Source organism: Penicillium concentricum, assembly GCF_028827145.1.
Source record: "Penicillium concentricum strain IBT 3081 chromosome Unknown utg000002l_segment0_segment0, whole genome shotgun sequence".
Taxonomy (NCBI): Eukaryota; Fungi; Ascomycota; class Eurotiomycetes; order Eurotiales; family Aspergillaceae; genus Penicillium; species Penicillium concentricum.
The window spans coordinates 3,253,074-3,274,538 of record NW_026622755.1 but is presented as its reverse complement, the minus strand read 5'-3'; the positions used below and the strand labels follow the sequence as shown (position 1 = coordinate 3,274,538).

Here is a 21,465-nt window from a genome sequence, read left to right as displayed (position 1 = left end):
ATTGTCCGCAAACAATCGTGGAATCACCATTGACTCAACCCTCACCTTTGATGTCCTTGCGTTATATTATTGATTAGATCGAAGTTGCTGAGGAACAGCTTCTGTCTACTACCACCGTCCTCTGACATCATGCCTCGACTTGTACGCCGCCGCCCGCTCTCCGAGCGTATACTATCATACCTGAATCCATATGACTTTCTGCTTTGGCTTTCTGAGGAATTTGAAGGCGGTGATTGGGACCAACTGGAGAAAAACTGGGCTTTGCCTATCGGTATTGCGCTCAACTTGATCTTGCTTATTGCGCGAGCAAATAGTCGGTCCGGTGGTAGCAAGGCTTTCGACGATGTGTTCGGCGATGACGATGGCACATCCCTGCGTGGTTGGCTTGTACGTTACTCTCCCTCCCGTGTTTCTACCTCTTCTTCTACCTGCATATTCCCGAAATTGATGAATGGAAAGCTAATCGGCCGTGGTTGTTCCACCTAGGCCTCATTTATCGCCCATTTGATGGCCGTAGCCTCCGTTGTCAATGCAGTCTACACCTTCCAGAAGAAGAGACGCTATCGCCTGTTTGAGAATTCTATTGATAACAATCCGGCGACCCCATCAGCGCATCGTGTACGCGTTGATTCAAGCCCCAGGATGCCGTCTCCCTTGCGGTACATCGCCAGGGCGCTATCATCGGAATCGGCAAACTCGAGAGCACACCCCGACGCACAGCAGGATGTCTGGGAACTTGCAATTTGGGATCCTTCGGCACTTTGTCTCCGGCTCTTTTGCCTGTTCAGCCCAGGGCACGTCTTAGTATACTGGCTGTTCCTCCCGACGCAGCTTTCCGATCCTCGACCCAGCGTGACGATTGTAACGACGATCGTTTTGACAGCTCTTCTATCTGTGCAAATGTCCTTCATCTCTTCTTCTTACACGCAGCAAGCCAAGGACCAGAAGGTTATTCACAAGGAGGTCTTCAAAGAATATGACACCAAATATGTACAACCTCGGACACATCCCGTGATGAGAGATGTTGGCACGCAATTCTCGGATCCCTATGGTGAACCACCGAAGACTGAGGACGAATGTAACAGGGTTGAAACTTATAGCCCTGCCGTCATAATTAACCGTGGCTTCAAGACCAGCCCCAACCCCAATTACCTCAAGCACGTCGACCCAGAAGGTTTCACCCCGGTCCGCCAGTCAACTACATCTACTCCGATCTCCTCTATGTTCCAAGGGCCCCCGACCCACACACCGAGCATGTCTCGAGATGGCTCGCCGATGGCGCGAGGCAACAACCGCACAACAATGCGACAACCGCAGTTCCGATCTACTGCAACGACAACGGGCGATGGAGGAAGCCTTGGTGTTTACAGCCACGCAAACTCTCCACTGAGGAAGTCTGCGACAACTTCATTTGATCGCCGCTTACAAAGCAACGGAGACTTTGTTTACAAAGAGCGTGGTACAACTCCCTTGATGCGGACCTCCAGTCCGCTGAAAAGAAGCAGTGTACCGGGAGGCATGAACCCAGGTGGCCCAGCTACCGTCAATAGATCAGATAACCTCAACTCTCGCCGAGAACCGGGGCGATTTTAGGACGAATATGAATGACCAATTTCCATTTCAACAAGCATGAAAAGTTGCCCAATCAGCATCAGATGCGCAGTTTCCTGTGTTCCTTCGAGGTTCCTGTTCTCCTTTGCGGCATGCCGATAATGATGCTATAGCAGCATCTTTCGTACAAACATCATTCTTAATTGAGGTTATACCCGGTGCAGCTTTACATTTGACGTTTTGTTTCATGGTATTCATGCACATTCGCCACGCTGGGGAATGCAAGCTCTTCATCTAGGGCTGCCGAAAATTATGGCACTTTCTTTTCCGATCGCTTGATGTTGATTATGATCGACTTGGTCATTGTATTCAATTCAATTGGCGGATAGATTGCCCCGGGGTTCTTAAGTTATCAGTCCACTATGTCTACGCTGTGATCTAGATACGTATCTAGATCGCACTTTCTCTACATTCAGCTCTTGCAACTTCCAATGATGATGCGATTCATTTTGAAATGTTCCAGAGGAAACTGCCATTCCGGATGATGGTGGGACATTTCGAACGGCATTCGCCCTAGGGGCTGGCATTCCTCACCACCTGGCATTCCAACCAACAGCACAGTATTATTACGAGTTATGAGTGATCACCTGGGAAGATCTCTCAACAGGCTGTTTCTTGAATCGCCCCGCTCCTTCGAGCCTTGAGTCTTTCATATCCTTCTTTCTACAGCCGCCGACCGACATAGACCTTTCCTTGGGAAAACAATCACAGGGAACGACCACTCTCTCATTGCTCCTACACGGCATGGGCTAGTGCGATTATTCACTGTGCTGTGCCAATAGCATTGGCAACCCTGACAACAGTCATTCTTAGCCCCACCCCAACATGGACGAAGCTCATGTCGAATTGCCCGATGGACACCTTGTGAATCTCTCACCACGACCTGTACGCCAAACTTCCTACAAAGCGTATCGAGTCGAGTACAAGCCCTCGACGGAGCTCTCGGCAACACCTCCACCTCGATACCTGCAAGAAGGAATACCAACAGGATATGTCGTTGCAAGAGGTGCATCGGCGAATATATCTCAAATGTCAAAAGCTACCAAGCTGCCAGTCCCGAGGTCATTCTCTGAAAGTCGTAACGATGATTTAAGTCAAACGTCTAGTCCCAGAATTCCTAAACTGACCCCAGCCAGCCACTCCTTGGGACGGCTCGGTGACCAGCCTAGACCTTCGGAAAAAGGTCATGATCCATACTGGAGGAAAATCCGAGATAAATTGGAGGAGTCGCCGTTGTTACCAAGACGTGCCAGGAGCAAGGAAAGCGACAAACCCGAATCTCCTAGCTCGCCCATCTCCTACCACCGCAGCAGAGTTCCCACCAGCGCTAGCCAAAATTTCGCAAGCTCTCGGGCGATCAATGCACCATCAGGCATCCCAAGTCCAAGCACTGTCAACAGCAGTCCCGCGCAGGGGCCGAGAAGAAATGAGCCCACCACCCTTTCCGAGGACAGCCAGAACAACTGGCGGAAGCAAGGTGACCAATGGGTCAACATGGATGTTACCGAAACCACACCCCAGAAATCAGTGAAAACAAACGCAACGACCGATTCCAGCCCTCGATCTCATCCTTCCGTCTCGCCAGTATCCGCCGAGGACAGTTCTATCACCGACTGGGAAGACCGATTCGTCGTGAACATGCCAACTGCAAAAGATCCCAATCCGCCAACGATGACGGCACAACAAATTGCCGAGTATCAAAGAAGCATTGAGCGGGTACACCGGGCTGGTGGGCAGATGGCAGACCCGGAGACATTGCCTAGTCGCAACGCGTCTCCCGAGATCAAATTCATCCCTAGCGAGCAAAGAACCCAGAGCCCAAGGGCAGTGAACACATATGACGGGGCAAACGATGGGCGTCAAATGCCGAGCTTGCCACGAGACCAACGTCGCCCATCACCGCAGCCTCTGCAAAATTCTCAGCTGGAGCAACATGCACAACCCCAGCCCCAGCAGCCCCAGACCATGACTGCGTCGCAACGTCAACTAGCTAGCCACTACTACAGCCCGGATGAAATTGGATATAATCGGATTAGCACAATTTGGGAGGAATCCCCCGCAAAAGCCAAGGAGAAACGACACCCCCAAAATGCGGATGGGTCTTTTTTAGGGTGCAGGGAAATATCCGGGGAGAAAAACCCGGACGAGATCCTCACATTTGCTTCCCCAGACGATGCCAGTCTACATCCACTCCCATTGGCCCTGGTTTCCAAGAACAAGCAACAGGCGCCGAGGCAAGTGAGAAAAGTGACAGACCGACATGCCATCCAAAGAGTGGAGGAGACCGTAGTCCTTCAAGAAGAGCGACCACAAACTTCTCAGAATTCGAAACCTGCCCAATGCTCGAAGCCATCAGCCATGTACCAGGATCGGAGCCGCTCCCAGAACCCGTCTCCAATTCCGCGCACCAGGTCCCAGGACTCGAGCAAGGAGAACTACCACCCTACCAGCAATACACCCGAGCGGTCCAGGAGCCTAGAAGCAAATCGAGGGGACGGCGATGTGTTCATTATCACACCCACTACCACACGCACTATGATTCCCACACCCGACAAGAAAGTATCTTCGCCAAAGCCGCAAGGGCTGCGTCGTCCTGGTGGCGCAAATCACACAGTCACCGCAGAGGCTATCCAAGCCGTCCGGACAAAGGCTCAGATAATTTCCACCCCATCGGGGTTGCGGCCCGGGGACCCGGTATGAATATCAAGCCAACAGGGCGTACCTTGACAACTTCGCAAACGTTTCCACTCGGCAGCATCTCCGCCCCGCCGAAAGATCGAGACGACGAGGGTCAAAACCAAGATCATGCGCAAGGTCGTACTCCAGAACGAGCACCAGGCACAGCGCCGAATTCTATCCGTGGCTTCATCCGTACCTCCGGGCTGGCGAGGCCCTCAGGGCTAGCCAGATCACCCACAGACAGCATTGCTACGATCCTGCGCAACAGGACCGAGTCCCTGCGTACACGTGCCGAGTCTCTGCGGAATGATTCAGGGTCACCCCAGCGTGTGAACCAGCAGCAGTCCCCAAGTCCTCAGCCAATTCTTCCATCTAGGGACAACTCGGAATCATCACGATCAGCGCGGTCTTTTCAGTTCTCCAAGGACACCCCAATTGTCTCAGCAACCAAGCCTCCCTCGCCGCCAAAAAAGGTCACGTCGGAAAACAAGCCAGAGGAAAACAAAGAATCACCCTCACGGCCACCTACACTAAGCAAACCAATAACGAAAAGAGTGACCTTATCAGAGACATGTCCTTCGTCGGCAAAACCTGACAAGCCCCCTACATCAACCAAAAAGATTTCCGCACTAGCAAAGCCGTCCAAGCTGGACAAAATCTCCAAAATTGCAAAACCAGTCGCGCCTGAAAAGTCCCCTCCTCCCAAGGCGAAGAAGCCCGATACTTCGCCAAAAAAGGAAGAGCTGGTGAAGACCCTTCCTCGTCTCCGTACCTCTGGTAAAGTTTTGGAAATCGCTGAGCTAGATGGGCTTCAGGTTGCGAGTCCCAAAGAGTCTCTTCAGTCGAGTATCACAGACGTCTCTGCCGATTTAGGTGACCTGCGCTCCCAAGACAATGCTCATTCCGACGGCCAGGGACTCAACCCTTTGGCCCTTTCACTTCTTTTCAATATTCTTGTTGTTGCCGTCACTCAAGTGAATAAAGCTTTTCGAATGGGCACCGGTAGCCCTTACGTCAAATTTGTGGTCAATAACACACTGAACATGACCGGTCACTGCTGGCGTGTCTCCAAATGCATCTACACCGTGGTATCACGCTACCAGGCGACAGGCGCCTGGCCCAAGCCTCGCAATGACCAGGCGATCAGCCGGTTCATGGTGGAGCTTCTTCAAGCCATTGTGTATCTCTTGATCCTTGGGTCTGCTGCCATACTGATAGGCCGTACTGCTGGCTATGTCGTCCTCGTGACCAGTTGGATTATATGGTTTGCTAGGCCATTTGCGTGGGCCTTCCAATGTGTTGGCCGTGCCCTGATAATGTAAAATTAGCCCGTCCTTTAGCTGTACGCTTGTACAAGATTGTTTCTCTAGAAGTCCCTAGTTTGGTAGCGGGGTGTTCGTCGTTTATGGTGCTTTCGGTTCTTGGTCTTGGTCTCAAGCGGTTCTACCTACTCGCCTACCTACTCTCTTGCGACTGTATTTCTAGCTTATTATTAAATACGTCCCAGAAATTGGATATTCTACATGCAATCATTTATCCTTGTGTATGCCAATGTACGTAGTAGACAAGAACTTGGATTGATATTGATCTTGACCTGAAACCGAGACAAAAGCTGAAGGCCCTGAAACACACAGTGATGTGCCTCTCCCATGTTGAAGAGAGAAATAAAATAACATGCAACTTTTATCGTGTCCCCCGAAATCCAGAATTCAATCTTGTGTATGTTCTCTCTCTCTTTTGCTGTCAAAAAAACAAAAACAAAAAACAGACCCAACTCCGACATCCTGGTGTTGAATGGTCCTGTATGCTAGCCCCGGGATAATCTTGCAAAAGCAATGCAAAAACAGAGAAAAGATAGGAATTTAAACATAGAAAGTTCCTTTCTCAGAGGTTTTTCATGTCCGGATATGCGTTGAGCAATCCTTTTTTTCTAGTTCATGCGAACGAGATATCCACGCAGCCAGCTGAAACGGCGTTTTGTAAGATAAAAGCATTCAAGAAAAATCCGACAGAAGAGAAAAAGGAAAAAGGAAAAGGAGAGGGGAAAAAAGCAGGGTTGGGCTACCGTGGGCAGTTATAGCCGCCACTGCGTGAGCTCTATGAATTGAACAGAAACAAAACAAAGACGAGAAGGAATAAGCCGTTAAGGCAAGATTATGTTGAATTTTTGTTTTTCTTTCATTCTTTTGATTCCTCCATTCTTCTGGACTATTGTTCTGGACTGTACTAGACCAAACAGGAAAAATGACATAGTCCAGAAGAGAAGCACCGGGCCTGGAGAAGAATGGACCCGAGAAAATAAAAGAGAATCCGATCGATGAAGCGCCATTGTTAAAAGAGACGGGGTATCGGTACATTATGTTGAAATGAAAACGCTGAGGAAGAAATCGTTGAGAGGTCTTCAGTCGTGACGCCATAAGACATTGCAGGGGGAGCCCGAGATGTGTTGGAGTGGTTGTTTGTATGGGCTGTGTTATCGTTGAGATGAGTGATGTTGAATTAGGTATGTTGAGTTGGTGTTATGAGAGGTTTGCAAAGATGGCATACGACCGAGTAGGGGGTCGAGGGTGTGAATGGATATCAAACCAGTTTGTGAGTTGAGGGGAACTGGTTTAGTTGGCAGCAACGCCATTTTGTTCGGTGTGACCGTTGGTCAATGGCTTTTCGGGAACCTCGACCTCGGCGTTGAGCTCTTTGATCTCGAGTCCATCGAATAATTCGAACAGAGCATTGGATCTGTGGAAGTCGTTGTCGACGATATTGACGAGATACCAGTCGTCCATGACCTGCTGAATCAGCTTGCGACTAGGGCTGGCTGCGTCATGACACTTGGACCAGTGCTCGCCCAAGAGGTATGCCTCGTCCTTCCAGGCCAAGAAACTGACTGTCTCGACAATTGTGGGCTGAATGATCTCTCGTCCAGCGAAGATACCCCATGTCAGGGCATTCGGGCTGTCACGGGTGTTGGTCTTGAGCTCGCCCTTCTTGTTGGTGGCGTGGTAAGTCAAGTCATCGTTCTTCTCGATGCGAGTGATGAGCTCATCGATCAAGTTGGAGGGGACCAGAAGCTCAAGGTAGGCTTTCTGGTAGACGAAACCGTTCTTCGGGCCCCATCCGTACACAGGGTGAGACGACTTGATTCCGTTGACAGCGGGCTGGGAGTTGATTGTCAGGAACCCGCGCTGGTTTAGCTTGAGCAAGTCCTCCTGAATATCGTGGGCCTCGGTCGTGATTGGCGAGTCACTCCACGGCAGACGGTCAAGCTTGCCGGTCAAGAACTCAACAAAGACCTCGGATATATCCTTGATCGATTTAGGCTCGCCCCAAAGCTTGATGTTCTGTTCGTTCGTGCCCTTCAGGCCCACGCCGTAAGCGTCGAGTTCACCGAACGCAGGTGAACGAGAATCGGTCCAACGACCATTAGGGTACTCATCCCATGTCTGTGTGCGAGCAACATATGATGAGTTCCGGTTGCGCCAGAACACTGGTCGCACGTCCTCTGTCCTACGGCCGAGGCCAAGGGAGGGCCGCCAGGGCAGCGCGCGTTGAATAGGGGATTCATCCGACGGGGAAAGATCGAGCTCTTTGAGAACCAACTGAGTGGCCTGAGCCAGGTTCATGGTATAGCTAGGCAATTTGTCAGGACATGTCGGGATACCAGGATTGAGGGGTTAGCAAGGCAAACTCACAAATGCAGGTGCTTGATACCGGCAGCGATCAGCTGTCTGCACATATTGGCAATCAAAGTCTTTCCGATATCTCGAACGGCGGAATCGTCGTTCTTGACCGGCTCAAGGGCCTCCATCCATTGAGAAGGCACTTTGACCTTGGTCCAGTTGGATCGACGAATGAAAGATGCGTATGTCTGAATGGGCATGATACCGGGGATGATGGGGACAGTGATGCCCTTGGCTCGGCACTTTTTCAACCATTCGATGAAGTGATCTGCGTCGTAGAACATCTGAGTGACCACGAAAGAGCTGCCTGCATCAACCTTCTCCTTCAAGTGATCGATCAATTGGTCCACATCCGAGTTGTCATCGGCGCCCTCGGGATAGCCACCCACACCAATATCGAAGTGGTTGCCATATTTGTCCCGAATGTATTTGACTAGATCCTTTGCGTAGCAGAATCCATTCTCAGCGGCCTCCCATGTCTCCTTGTCTCGGGGTGGGTCTCCTCGAAGAGCCAGAATATTGGTGCAGCCAGCTTTGTAGGCAGCTTGGAGTGCTTGATCAACTTTCTCTAATGGCATATCTGTGCAAGTCAGGTGCATGCAAGTCTCTAAGCCATATACCGATTGTGCCACGCTGACCATCTCGCAAGTCAGATCCGATAAGCGACCGCCAGCACCCCAGGTGATGTCGATGAATGAAGGACCCAACCCATGCATGCGGTCCATTCGGTCATAAAGATTCTGTACACCCTGGGCGGTTTTGGGAGGGAAGAACTCGAAGGAGATTCCCGTCTTTCCCTCCGCCTCATTTTTGGCAAGCTTCTCCCGAATATGCATCGTGTCGGGTTAATCTAGTCCTTTGTAAGCATACCACGAAATTCTAACGAGCCATGAATTCCATCAAGGGTTGTTGCTCTTGAACAAACATACCTGAGGACAGTAATTAATTAGATTGTTTGTGGGACTGGAACACCTGTGCAGATGAGACTACTGTTGTCTGAGACCCTGAGCACAATCCCTGTGTACTTGTGACACTTAAATGTCCAGTACCTAGGAACAAAAATGGATAAAACACAAAAAAGAAATAAAAAGTGAATAAAAGAAAGAATTGTGAAGCTCGAAGACGAGTGAAGGAGAGGAATCGAGGATACCGGTGAGCGGAACATTTGGGGGGACAACATTTGGCGGGGAAGGCCGGCCATCGGAGGCACGTGTTTTGTTACTTTAAATGGGAATTAGGAGGAAATCAAGGGGAAAAAAGCAAGGGGGAAGAGTCTAATAAGGAAATAATAAGTGTTTCTTTCATTTTTAATACTTTTTCTACTGTAAAATGAGCACTAATGGTACTTTTATAAGGAAAATCAGATTCTCGTACCTACTATGGCGCAATACCAAGCCTATACCGCCTGCCCCTCCATGCGAAATAAAGTTCCGGCAAAATTTTCCCGTTTGACTTGGCGTTGGCCTTGACTCTTTTGCTTCTTTTGACCTTTGACAAACTTCCAATTCTCAAGCCAAAATGTCGACTGTTCCTCCCCCATCTGCCGATCAGGACTACAAGTCCACCCTTCTACCTCTCCTCATCTCCAACAAAGTTCTCTCATTCGGCACCTATGTCTTGAAGTCCGGCCGTGAATCACCCTACTTCTTCACCTCTTCCCTCCTGCACACTGCACCATTGCTGCGCGCCTCCTCTGCTGCCTATGCTAGCGTCCTCTCTGCCGAGCCTTTCGTCACCACCAACCCCGACGGCACCGCTCAGCCTAACTTCGACATTATCTTCGGACCCGCATACAAGGGTATCCCCATTTGCGCCTCTGTCACCAACGAGCTCGCCGTGCGGGACTCCCTATCTGGAAAGGCTACCTGGGACAATGTGAGCTACTCCTTCAACCGCAAGGAGGCCAAGTCCCATGGCGAGGGTGGAAACATTGTCGGTGCCCCGCTGAAGGGCAAGCGCGTCGTCATTGTGGACGATGTCATTACTGCTGGCACTGCACTCCGTGAGGCTGTCGGTATCATCGAGAAGGAAGGCGGTATCGTCGCTGGTGTCGTTGTCCTGCTGGATCGGGAGGAACGTGTCAGCGATACCGAGACCAAGAGCGCCATTGGCGTTGCCCAGCGTGATCTTGGTGGCAAGATCCCCATCCGGTCAGTCCTTGGTCTCCACGACCTGATTGAGAAGTTGGGTGATAGCATTGGCGCTGGTGAGATCCAGCGCTTGAAGGATTACCGTGAGCGCTACGGTGCCCAATAGACATCGGATTGTGGAATCCGCCAAATCAAGGCATGATGTATGAGAAAAAAACAACAGGACGGATACCAGGATATTTTGAAGCCCTGAAAATATAATTACTTAAACATTGCCCATATCCAAATCAGGATGGGCACATTCCTATATGGACTATTTGACTTGTCCTCGATAATTGATGCTACCACATACTCTAGACTAGCTAGCAGATAGGTTGCCCATTTGCCCATCAAAACATGATGTAATGGGCAGGCAAATTGACTTGCCTTTTTGCTTTGGCGTCGTGAAGGTTCCCGGCAAACCGGTGATACCAGTGCTCCATCCGAGATGTTCAATGTTCCCATTGATATATACTCCAATCGGGAAACATGGAGCTGTGTGTGCCAGCTCCCCGATCTTCAATCTTGCTAATTATATAGCTGAGCATATCGATAGGTAAGTTTCTTACTCTCTAAATACTCTTCTCTATCTATGTTGCATTTCAACACACCCCTGGACCGACTGGTTCCACTCGGACGCCGGAACCCCTGTGAGCAAGACAATGTTTTACATGAGCTCGAAGGAATAGATCGTCTGGATTCAAGTATCTCGACACGCCAATAATGGTGCTCGATATTGCGCGGCAAGCGACACACAGCACGGCAGATGCTACCAGTGCTAGGTTGTGTTTGACGCCGCGCACCCAAAATGCAATACAAGTATCCCATTCAGAACGAATTGGGCAGTCTATATATGTAGAGGGATGTATAGCTCAGATCCCACGCTCAGGCAATATGTATCTACCAAGTTCATCACTTGATCAGTACATGGTGGGACATACATTGACACGGTGCACTGTAATTCCAATAAATCTCAAATGAAATGAATAAGACGTTTGTTCTACGCTACGGTCTATAACAATATGGAAATCAATCAGCCGGTACATATATGTGTTTGTAAGTTATTTTTCCCAATGATGAGAAATACATACTGGATTTGATCTGAAATCTCTAAAAATAGTCAGAATTAGCTATGCAGCCTTCCAAGGTATCCCCAGTTTCTATGTAGGTGGAACATCTAGTCGGTCCCTAATACGGCATCTTCCGGGGATATCCTAATGGCTGCCTGGGTTTCACAAAGAGTAACAGCACGGCTCCGGGGGTAAAATTCGTTTATTTTAGACTCATTATAGATCAGTAAGCAATTATAGCTTAAGATCTTTCTCCACATGGCTCGATTTTTATTCGAGTGGTAGAAGCCGTTTAGAACTTAGCAACGTCGGCGCCTTAACTAATCGGTAATTTCATGTTGAAAAGCCGATAGAAGCATGACTGTTATATATCTCTATAGAGCACAGTCCTCTCTCAATGGCATTTTCACAACTTGCAAGACAAGGGAAATTAATATCCCAGCTCTCAGCCACATGATATTAGTCTCTTCAAGGCAACCATCTTGCCTCTGAAACAAACTGATAAATTTAGAACGTGATTTAAAAAGGGATTTCTTAGGAAACCAAGACTAATCAGAACGTCTTTTGGTATCTAACTAGAAGATTTAGGACCATTGCATGCCAGGTCTTAGGACGTGTTGGAGTATCTTTATATTCTATCCTACTCGATGTTTATAGAAAGTGGAATGGTCCAGGAGAAGTGAAATATGTTTATTTTATAAAAGCTCACCATGTTGTTCCATCCTGTACCCCATCGGTTAATACGCCATGAGATTCATCGATGTGGTGGGTGAATACACATAAACCCATGACCGTCTTCGCACAGTGAATCACAGGTGACATGGTGCTACCTCTGTGCTCTTTGACTATTTATGTATACTACGTAGGAATATGAGTATGTGTCCCTATCCAGCATCACATGGCATCTTCCAATTAACCAGATCGCAATCAGCCACTAGATTGTCTCAAATTCTGTTATGGGGCGTGACATACTACTTGAAATGTTGGCACATCAGTAGATGTATCCATGATGAACACAGTTAATGACTCCGTCAAACATATATATTGCTTGAACTTCCATCCTCCCACGAACAGCTAGGATAGCTCGATTAATGGACGCCCAATTCTAGAACTACCGGTGATCCCGGTTTCTACGATGGCCGTCAGGTTACATTTGGAAAATGCAGCACATGTAGTCATATTTTCTTGTTTAGAATGTACACTATACGGGTAGACAGGGTTTCGGGAGTTTGAACGGTCAAGATCTACGGGCAGTGACTTGGACTCCCGTTAAAGCGACTCAGCCTTCGCGTCTAGGATAAAATATCGCCAGCAACAACAGTTAGCAGTCTATATAAATTAGTACAGAGTGCAGAGTACAGAGAGGCTCGGATACTGTATACTTATGTACTCCATACCCCCATGCAGGCTGAATAACAACTTTGCAAATGTACACCTACCCCAATAGGAAATAAAGATATCTTGCTTTTGTATGCATTCACCACCGAGGCTAGCTTTTATTTCTCTGACAGCCACCACTTTAGAGTTCGTGCGCGTTAGACGGCAGTTCTGCTGCAACTGTTGTCTCTATCATTCATACATACATACAAGAGCCTAGAGGTAATAATCGAGACCGCGTCGGTGGCTCAATGTCAATGATATATGGCTTGGATATGGGCTCGAATGGAGTACTTTGGCAAGGAAAATAGTCTAGTTTGCCTACGTTGAAGTTTCAATTGGGCTAATATAAAACTGTGTGTGTACTCCGCACTGCTCGGACTCCCGCTATTTTGGACAACTTCCGTAAGGTAGTCTCACCGAATTGCCGTGATACCAGCAATGCATGGATTGCTAGATTAGCTTTGTCGAGCCACGGTAATTCCACGACCGCCGTCCCATGCAAAGAGCTATGGTTATTGTTTGAAACCCAAGGGATGGTGACGCCTCGTAAGACACAGATCTTCGCCGCCTGAGTCCCATGGTCTCTGTAAATAGCACACAACCGTAATTAACATGTCAATCAACGCGCGGACAGAGCTCGGTGTACTTGCATCTCTTTGTCTCCTATCAGCTGCGTCTTCGGCTATGACCGTTCATTCCGAGCTTCAAAGGGAGTTGTCGATGTAGCTCATGCCTAGTCTTAGGAACCGGAAAGAACATCAGAAGACTTTCTTAGAAGAAGTAGACCGTGGGGTATCATGCTCTCTTTGAACCACGTTGAGTGATTTTACCACAACTGGTAGTGGTCTATTATCTCTTAAACATTTCCAGTCTTCTCTTATTTCTATTAACCATTCCGCAGTCTTGATTTCCTTTCTTTCTCCCCTTTTCTACCTAGGAGCGCTCCCATAGATTGGAGGACTATTGGTCATATTCTACTTGGAGGAAAATGCTTTAAGTCCCTCGTTGATTTTAGTCCTTTTTACTCGTCATCGATACACCACACTTTCACAGCCCCTGTGACTTTCCGAGAAAGCAAACTGTTGGATCATATCTGCCCTGTTAGTATCTTCCCCTTCCGGAGTACCTGGGCGAGAAGACCTGATTCGCTATTGGTACCAGTCGGGTACATGGGCGCCGCTCTCACATTCTTCTGAAGAAATAACAAACCTGCTAACAGAGAACGGTGAAACATAGTAGCTGTTTCTCGGAAGCTCCAGTCGGATCAACAGTCTTCGTCTCGCTCTTCTACGTCTATATTCGACACATGCTACGATCCTAGGTTTCTCTGAGGCGGCTTACTACATTGTTTGTCGACCATGAATTGGAGATATACAATCCCAGTGCTTGCTCTTCTTGCAGCTCCAGGAATCAGTTGGCCTTACGACGAGACTCTCACTTCTTATAACATCAATGAGAATCAAACAGCAACCAACCCTTTGGACTACTGGGGAGAATGGCCGGACCACACCTACTTTCCTTCTCCAGAAAATTGGCGTTTTCCTGTATATACGCTTTTCCTTGACCGATTTGTGAATGGCGATCCAACAAACGACAATATAAATGGGACACTCTTTGAACATGATATTAATTCAAATCAAATGCGACATGGAGGTGATGTGGCTGGCCTGCTGGACACTTTGGACTATTTACAAGGAATGGGCATCAAGGTTAGTTTCATGAATTGGCCTTGAGGGCATAATCTGATATTAACCAAAGATTGAACTTCTAGGGACTCTACCTTGCAGGTTTGGTATTGATGAACCAGCCATGGGGATCTGATGGCTACTCGGCGCTTGACACAACTTTACTCGACCAGCATTTTGGGACAATTCAAACATGGAGAGCAGCTATTACGGAGATTCACAACCGCGGCATGTATGTTATTTTTGACAACACTGTCTCAACGTAAGTCATCGAGTCCAGCCATTTTCTCTTATCGCGTCACAAGCATCTAACAGCACTAGCATGGGAGACCTCATTGGATTTGAAGGGTACATGAACACAACCACCCCATTTTCAGTCAAAGAGCACAGGGCTTCCTGGAAATCGAATCGTCAATATGTTGACTTCCGGTATGGCAACACTTACAACGATACATGTGAATATCCTCGCTTCTGGAATGAGACCGGATACCCCGTGGATGAGTATGTCGATTACGAGCTACGCGGGTGCTACGATAGTGATTTTGATCAATATGGTGATATCGAGGCTTTCGGAGTCTACCCTGACTGGAAACGAGAGCTCGCTAAATTTGCTTCCGTGCAAGATCGGTTGCGTGAATGGGTGCCTAGCGTCAGAGAGAGACTTATTCGTCATTCGTGTATGATCATCGCATCTTTTGACATTGACGGCTTTCGCTACGACAAAGCTACACAAGCCACCGTCGATGCTCTTGGGGATATCTCCGGGGCGTATCGAGACTGTGCTCGCCGCGTGGGAAAAGACAACTTTTTCCTTCCGGGTGAGATTACAAGCGGAAACACTCTTGGCTCTATCTTTCACGGGCGAGGACGTCAGCCCGATATGCAGTCCCAATCGCTCGAGGAGGCGTTTATGATGACGAATTCATCTGATCCAGATTACTTTATTCGTGACCAGAACAAGCAGGCGACCGATGCTGCTGCATTTCACTACTCCATCTATCGCTCTCTCACTCGGTTCTTGGGTATGGATGGTAACTTGGCTGCTGGATACGACATTCCAGTCAATTGGACGGAGGCCTGGTATCAAATGGTCCTCACCAATGACCTGGTCAATGCCAACACTGGCAAATTTGATCCTCGCCATATGTATGGAGCGACAAACCAGGATGTGTTCCGATGGCCAGCCGTTGAATATGGCATTGAAAGGCAACTTCTGGCTCTTTTTATCACAACACTGCACATGCCCGGCATTCCTATGCTTCTATGGGGCGAGGAACAAGCATTCTATATTTTAGATGCTTCAGCTGCTAACTATATCTATGGCCGCCAAGCTATGTCTCCTGCCACAGCTTGGAAAAATCACGGATGCTTCCAGTTGAATTCAACTCAATATTTCCAGTGGCCTATCAAGTCAGGACGCTTGGGATGCCACGATGAGACAGTGACATATGACCACCGTGATCCCGCTCATCCCATCCGGAATATTATCAAACACATGTATCAAATGCGACAGGACTTTGGTGCTCTCAATGACGGATGGTGGATTCAGCAACTCTCAAACCAAACCCACAACATATATCTCCCGGGCTCTAACGGAGTCCCCACGGAAACTGGGATGTGGTCTGTCTTGCGCAGTCCATATTACCAACTGCAGGATCTGGGAGACATGGGCAACCAAACGGTCTGGTTTGTATACCAGAATGACAATCGAACGGTGAACTATGAATTCGACTGTTCTGACCCAGATGTGGCATTAATTGCTCCATTCGACATAAACACCACGGTGAAGAATCTGTTCTATCCCCACGATGAGTTGACATTGCAAGAGGGTCCAGTCAAACTTGCTTTGAATGGCTCCGACAAGAACAATGGTTGTCTTAACAGTATGAAGCTCCAACCATACGAATTTAGAGCCTATATCCCCAAAGATAAATTCGTCCCTCCTCGCCCTATGATAACGAAGTTCTTACCTGGTCACGATGCTCCATTGCTATCTGCTGTCGCACTGAATGAAATTGAATCAGTGGATATCGGTCTCTTCTTTTCCACAGAGATGAATTGCTCTGTGGTAACTGAGTCAATATCAATCGAATCGTCGACTGAAAGTGGAGAATCGCCTTCTGTGGACCCTGACAGTGTCAGTTGTGGAACTATCGACCCAGAGAGTACATCTTGGACCGGCCAAATCCCATCTACCTGGTCTTGGACAGCTACTCTGACCGGTGTCTACAATGGCGTGCACAAATTGACGGTGAACAATGCGACAAGTACTGACGGAAGAACAACGAACGCCATCGACCATTTCCTGATCCGAGTCGGACAGTATGATAATCCCATGATCTTTGCCGCAGCAAATTACTCCAGCAGCTTGCTTCACGGGCGCGATGATGGTACTCTTTTCATTGCACAACATGCAGCAGGAGCAGACAAATATCGGTACTCCACCAACTGGGGCAGTACTTTCACTGAATGGCTCCCATACAAGGGAGGAAATCACAGCATTAAAGAACTGCCTTGGTCTGGAACGAAGAAACAGAGATGGAATGGGAAACATATTCGGGTTGAATACTGGAGTCGCCTCACAGGGAGTAGCGACTACGTCCAAGAGGGCGACGGACCAGGCTGGAGGCCTGCTATCAGGCGTCGCTTCCCTCATCTATTTTTCAATGGTCCTTTCAATAGGTTCGGATATGATGCCGGCCTAGATAACGTCGTTAAACAAGATACCGACGGCCTCTGGAAATTCCGCTTTCTAGCTGAATGGCCTGCCCAGGGTCAGTTGAATGTCTGGGGTATGAATCCCGATCATCAACCGGACCAAAGCTACATCTACGGAGATTCAGACGGAGACTCCATACTAGACCGTCTACCACCCTCTTCGCTCAGTGTGACCACCATAAACATCACTCAGCATCCACCGAACCCGCATGTCGCTTGGAGGATTCAACTCGATGACTCAAATTTGCAATTTAAGCTTGTCCCTACAGGCTCCAAATACGTTCAAATGGCTCTCTTTTTCATTCTTTGGATTGTTCCCATCATTACAGCCTCAGCCTGCGCCTACGTGTTCATAAAAACATTCTACCGAATCAAGTTCAACCAAATCGGTGTTAGTGAGAAAAAGACGCTCATTTCAATGCATTTCATCAATCAATTCAAGACCGGTCATGTGGAAGATGGACAGTCCAGAAACCCCTTCAGACGCCGTACAAGCAAGTCAAAATTTCTGCAAAGCACATCTGCTTTTGGCAATCGGACTACCCGCCGACGAAAGGTCCTCATTGCAACCATGGAATATGAGATCGACGACTGGGCTATCAAGATAAAAATTGGTGGCTTGGGTGTTATGGCGCAGTTGATGGGCAAACAGCTCGGACATCAAGAACTTGTCTGGGTTGTTCCCTGTGTCGGTGGAGTGAAGTATCCCGTTGATAAACAAGCAGATTCAATGTTTGTCATAATCTTAGGGAATTCGTACGAAATCAAGATTCAGTACCACCAGCTGAGGAACATCACATATGTTTTGCTAGATGCCCCCGTTTTCCGCCAGCAATCTGCCACGGAGCCCTACCCTGCCCGAATGGACGACCTCGACAGCGCCATCTACTACTCTGCCTGGAACCAATGCATTGCACAGGCACTGAAACGCTTCCCCGTTGATATGTACCACGTCAATGACTATCACGGCTCAGTGGCTCCGTTATATCTTTTGCCTCAGACTATTCCTATTTGCTTATCACTTCACAACGCCGAATTTCAAGGCCTATGGCCTATGCGGACACAGAAAGAGAAAACCGAAGTCTGTTCTGTCTTCAACCTTAATTTGGACGTTGTAACACGCTATGTTCAGTTCGGCGAAATCTTCAATCTTCTTCATGCCGGTGCGAGCTATCTTCGTCTTCATCAACAAGGCTTCGGTGCTGTTGGTGTGTCAAAAAAGTATGGCAAGCGGTCGTATGCTCGATATCCAATTTTTTGGGGCTTAAGAAAAGTTGGACACCTACCGAATCCCGACCCCTCCGATACAGGCGAGTGGAATAAATCCTTGCCTAAGGAGAGCGATGTTTATATCGACAAGGACTTCGAGATTCGTAGAGCAGGGCTAAAGCTTCAAGCTCAAGAATGGGCTGGTCTCAAGCAAAGAGCCGACGCTGAGCTATTAGTCTTTGTTGGAAGATGGTCTATGCAAAAAGGTATCGACTTGATCGCGGATGTCTTACCTGGCGTGTTAGAGAGTCGAGAAAATGTCCAGCTAATTTGCATCGGACCCCTCATTGATCTATATGGCAAATTCGCCGCGTTGAAACTGGACCGAATGATGAAGCTTTACCCTGGCCGGGTGTGCTCCAAACCTCATTTCACGGTCCTACCACACTTTATCTTCTCTGGCGCAGATTTTGCCCTGATTCCGTCACGCGATGAACCCTTTGGCCTGGTCGCTGTCGAATTTGGTCGCAAGGGTGCCCTTGGCATTGGGGCGAGAGTAGGGGGACTTGGACAGATGCCTGGCTGGTGGTATACGGTTGAGTCCACGACTACCTCCCACCTGTTAAAGCAGTTCAAATTGGCCATCGACAGTGCGTTAAACTCCAAGTACGAGGTGAGGGCGATGATGCGCGCAAGGTCTGCCAAGCAACGATTCCCAGTCGCCCAGTGGGTCGAAGATCTTGAGATCTTACAGTCCACATCGATTCGAGTCCATCAAAAGGAGCGAACTAAGTCACATAGCCACTCTGCCGCTGCTGGTGCATATAATGCCATCTATGGTATGATGACGCCGCAGGCTGCATCAACAAGATCGGGCGCATCCACACCCCCATTACAACCCTCAAGTCGCCCGGGTACTACGGGATCAATACAACGAAGTTCTATAATATACAGTCATGAAGCAAGCCCTGGGTTTGAGGAGAGACCTAGGTCGGGACTCAGTCGCCAGATGTCTTTTACTCTTCGGCCGGTATCTGGCACCGTGGAGCCTCGTAGTCGACGAGAGCTCGGGAAAGGAAGTGATGACAGTGTCGGTAGAGCCTCTCCAGAGGCCGAAGAAGATAGCGACGATGAAATGATGGCCACTTGCTACGGCGATGATGATTATTCTATGTCACCTGAAGGGGCAGTCTCAGGGAGAGCGCAAATTCCCCAGCCTGCAGGTGTGGCCCTCACCAAAGAGGCTCTCTCGGCCCAACGCGCGAGTCAAAACTCCCTGTTGGCTCGATGCACCAATACGCCCTGTAGTTCAGCGGCGCCGAGTACTGTCGGGACAGATGAAACCCTTGCTCCTCCATCTCGCCCATGGGCAGAGCCAGCAAACCGTCTCAGTAATGCCTCAGTATTGTCTGTCGATTCGGTTGTTGGAGAAAAGAAAGACTTCAAACTTCAAAAAGTCGACCCATTCTTCACCGACAGCAGTGGCGAGTACTATAGGGTCTTTGAGAAAAAACTCGAGGAACTCAATGGAGCGAACTCAGACACCCAACTATGCATTGAGAAATACCTCGAGAAAAGCGAAAAAAAATGGTTCAACAAATTCCGTGATGCACGCCTTGGCCTCAATCAAGGATCCCCAGCTGGCTCAGTGCATCAGGGCAAACAAGGAACATCCCCGGCTGGATCAATTACCAACGACGACGCGACATCCCATGAAAGTGGTGAGCGCGAGAGAAAAGATGCCCAGCCGGACGAGTTCCTGCTTGGTGATGACTACGTGCCACCCACCGGGTTGAAGAAATGGATGCAAATGCGCATCGGAGACTGGCCGGTGTATTCTCTCTTCCTCGGACTAGGCCAGATCATTGCTGCAAATTCCTACCAGATTACCCTTCTCGCCGGAGAGGTCGGTCAGACCGCTACGAAACTATACGGAATCGCGACAGTCTACCTTGTCACATCTGTTCTATGGTGGCTTTTCTTTCGATACTGCAAATCGGTGCTCGTTCTGAGTGTGCCATGGTTCCTATACGGAATGGCTTTTTTGATCATCGGAATGGCACACTTTGAGCCCAATCCACACACTCGCGGATGGATTCAAAACGTTGGAAGTAGTATGTATGCTGCTGCATCATCGAGCGGTTCTATCTTCTTTGCCCTCAATTTTGGCGATGAAAGTGGTGCACCGGTCAAGCAGTGGGTGTTCCGTGCTTGTCTTATACAGGGCACGCAGCAAGTCTATGTCATTGCTCTTTGGTACTGGGGTTCGACTTTGACTAAAGCTACCAATGCGGGAATTATGGATGTGCAGGCCAGAATCACTAACACCTGGCGGATGACGTGCGTATAACATCGAAATCTTTATTTGAAAGATGAGAGACTTGCTAACTATTGTTATAGAGCAATATGTGCACCAATCACCCTTCTTCTGTGGGCAATTGGCTTCATCGTCTATTTCGGCTTGCCCAACTACTATCGCCAAACTCCTGGCAAAGTTCCCTCATTCTACAAATCCGTCTTCCGGCGCAAGATTGTACTTTGGAACTGGGTGGTCGTCATTATCCAAAACTTCTTTTTGAGTGCCCCATATGGTCGAAACTGGAATTGTGAGTCTCCATTTCCCAGTCGGTTCCTACTACCCCTTCTTCCTATGCCTAGGACTACACTAATGGTTAAAACAGTCCTCTGGATTAGCCAGCACGCCAGCTCATGGCAAATCCTACTTCTCTGTGTTGCATTCTTTGGCTTTGCCTGGATAGCAATTCTCTTCCTACTGGCTCGACTATCCAAGTCCCATAGTTGGATCCTTCCAGTTCTCGCATGTGGTCTGGGAGCTCCACGTTGGGCCCAAATCTGGTGGGGTACATCTGGTTCAGGCCTGTTCCTTCCCTGGGCTGGAAGTTATACCTCGGGAGCTCTTATATCCCGCAGTCTTTGGCTCTGGCTTGGGGTCTTGGATGCATTACAAGGTCTCGGGTTTGGGATGATTCTGCTGCAAACACTGACACGTATGCATATCTGCTTCACCCTTCTGGCGGCACAGGTCCTGGGCTCTCTGGCGACTATTTGCGCAAGAGCCTTTGCACCAAACAACATTGGACCAGGGCCTATCTCGCCGGATATCACGGCTGGTGTGGGGGCGTTGGCTAACGCTTGGTTTTGGGTTGCTCTTTTATTGCAGCTCTCGATCTGGTATGTGTTCCCTTATAAGCAGGTTATTATGGATACCGTCTAACGTTTAATTCAAGTGGTGGCTTTCTTCTTTTCTTCCGAAGGGAGCAATTATCGAAGCCCTGAACAAATGTGG

General features: G+C 48.7%; 5 protein-coding genes across 5 annotated transcripts; 4 read left to right on the top strand and 1 right to left on the bottom strand.

The window, feature by feature from the left end:
* Nucleotides 1–129: 129 nt before the first annotated feature.
* Nucleotides 130–1,593, top strand: N7517_004840 (Nur1/Mug154 family protein; the record flags this gene model as incomplete). Its single annotated transcript, XM_056722570.1, has 2 exons — nucleotides 130–387; nucleotides 487–1,593. The coding sequence occupies 2 exons, from the start codon at nucleotides 130–132 to the stop codon at nucleotides 1,591–1,593; spliced, it is 1,365 nt and encodes a 454-aa protein (XP_056578820.1).
* An 843-nt stretch (nucleotides 1,594–2,436) lies between these two features.
* Nucleotides 2,437–5,612, top strand: N7517_004839 (putative NTP binding protein; the record flags this gene model as incomplete). The annotated part of the gene is given in 2 exon segments (XM_056722569.1): nucleotides 2,437–4,305; nucleotides 4,320–5,612. The coding sequence occupies 2 exon segments, from the start codon at nucleotides 2,437–2,439 to the stop codon at nucleotides 5,610–5,612; spliced, it is 3,162 nt and encodes a 1,053-aa protein (XP_056578819.1).
* Nucleotides 5,613–6,902: 1,290 nt separating this feature from the next.
* On the bottom strand, nucleotides 6,903–8,803 carry N7517_004838 (methylenetetrahydrofolate reductase (NAD(P)H) MET13; the record flags this gene model as incomplete). The annotated part of the gene is made up of 2 exons (XM_056722568.1): nucleotides 6,903–7,917; nucleotides 7,980–8,803. 2 exons carry the CDS (start codon nucleotides 8,801–8,803, stop codon nucleotides 6,903–6,905), a joined length of 1,839 nt encoding a protein of 612 aa, XP_056578818.1.
* Nucleotides 8,804–9,485: 682 nt separating this feature from the next.
* On the top strand, nucleotides 9,486–10,223 carry N7517_004837 (orotate phosphoribosyltransferase; the record flags this gene model as incomplete). The annotated part of the gene is made up of 1 exon (XM_056722567.1): nucleotides 9,486–10,223. The coding sequence occupies one exon, from the start codon at nucleotides 9,486–9,488 to the stop codon at nucleotides 10,221–10,223; it is 738 nt and encodes a 245-aa protein (XP_056578817.1).
* Nucleotides 10,224–13,904: 3,681 nt separating this feature from the next.
* ags2 (alpha-1,3-glucan synthase Ags2) lies at nucleotides 13,905–21,455 on the top strand (the record flags this gene model as incomplete). Its single annotated transcript, XM_056722566.1, has 6 exons — nucleotides 13,905–14,255; nucleotides 14,318–14,493; nucleotides 14,553–20,498; nucleotides 20,559–20,764; nucleotides 20,840–21,350; nucleotides 21,407–21,455. 6 exons carry the CDS (start codon nucleotides 13,905–13,907, stop codon nucleotides 21,453–21,455), a joined length of 7,239 nt encoding a protein of 2,412 aa, XP_056578816.1.
* Nucleotides 21,456–21,465: the final 10 nt, after the last annotated feature.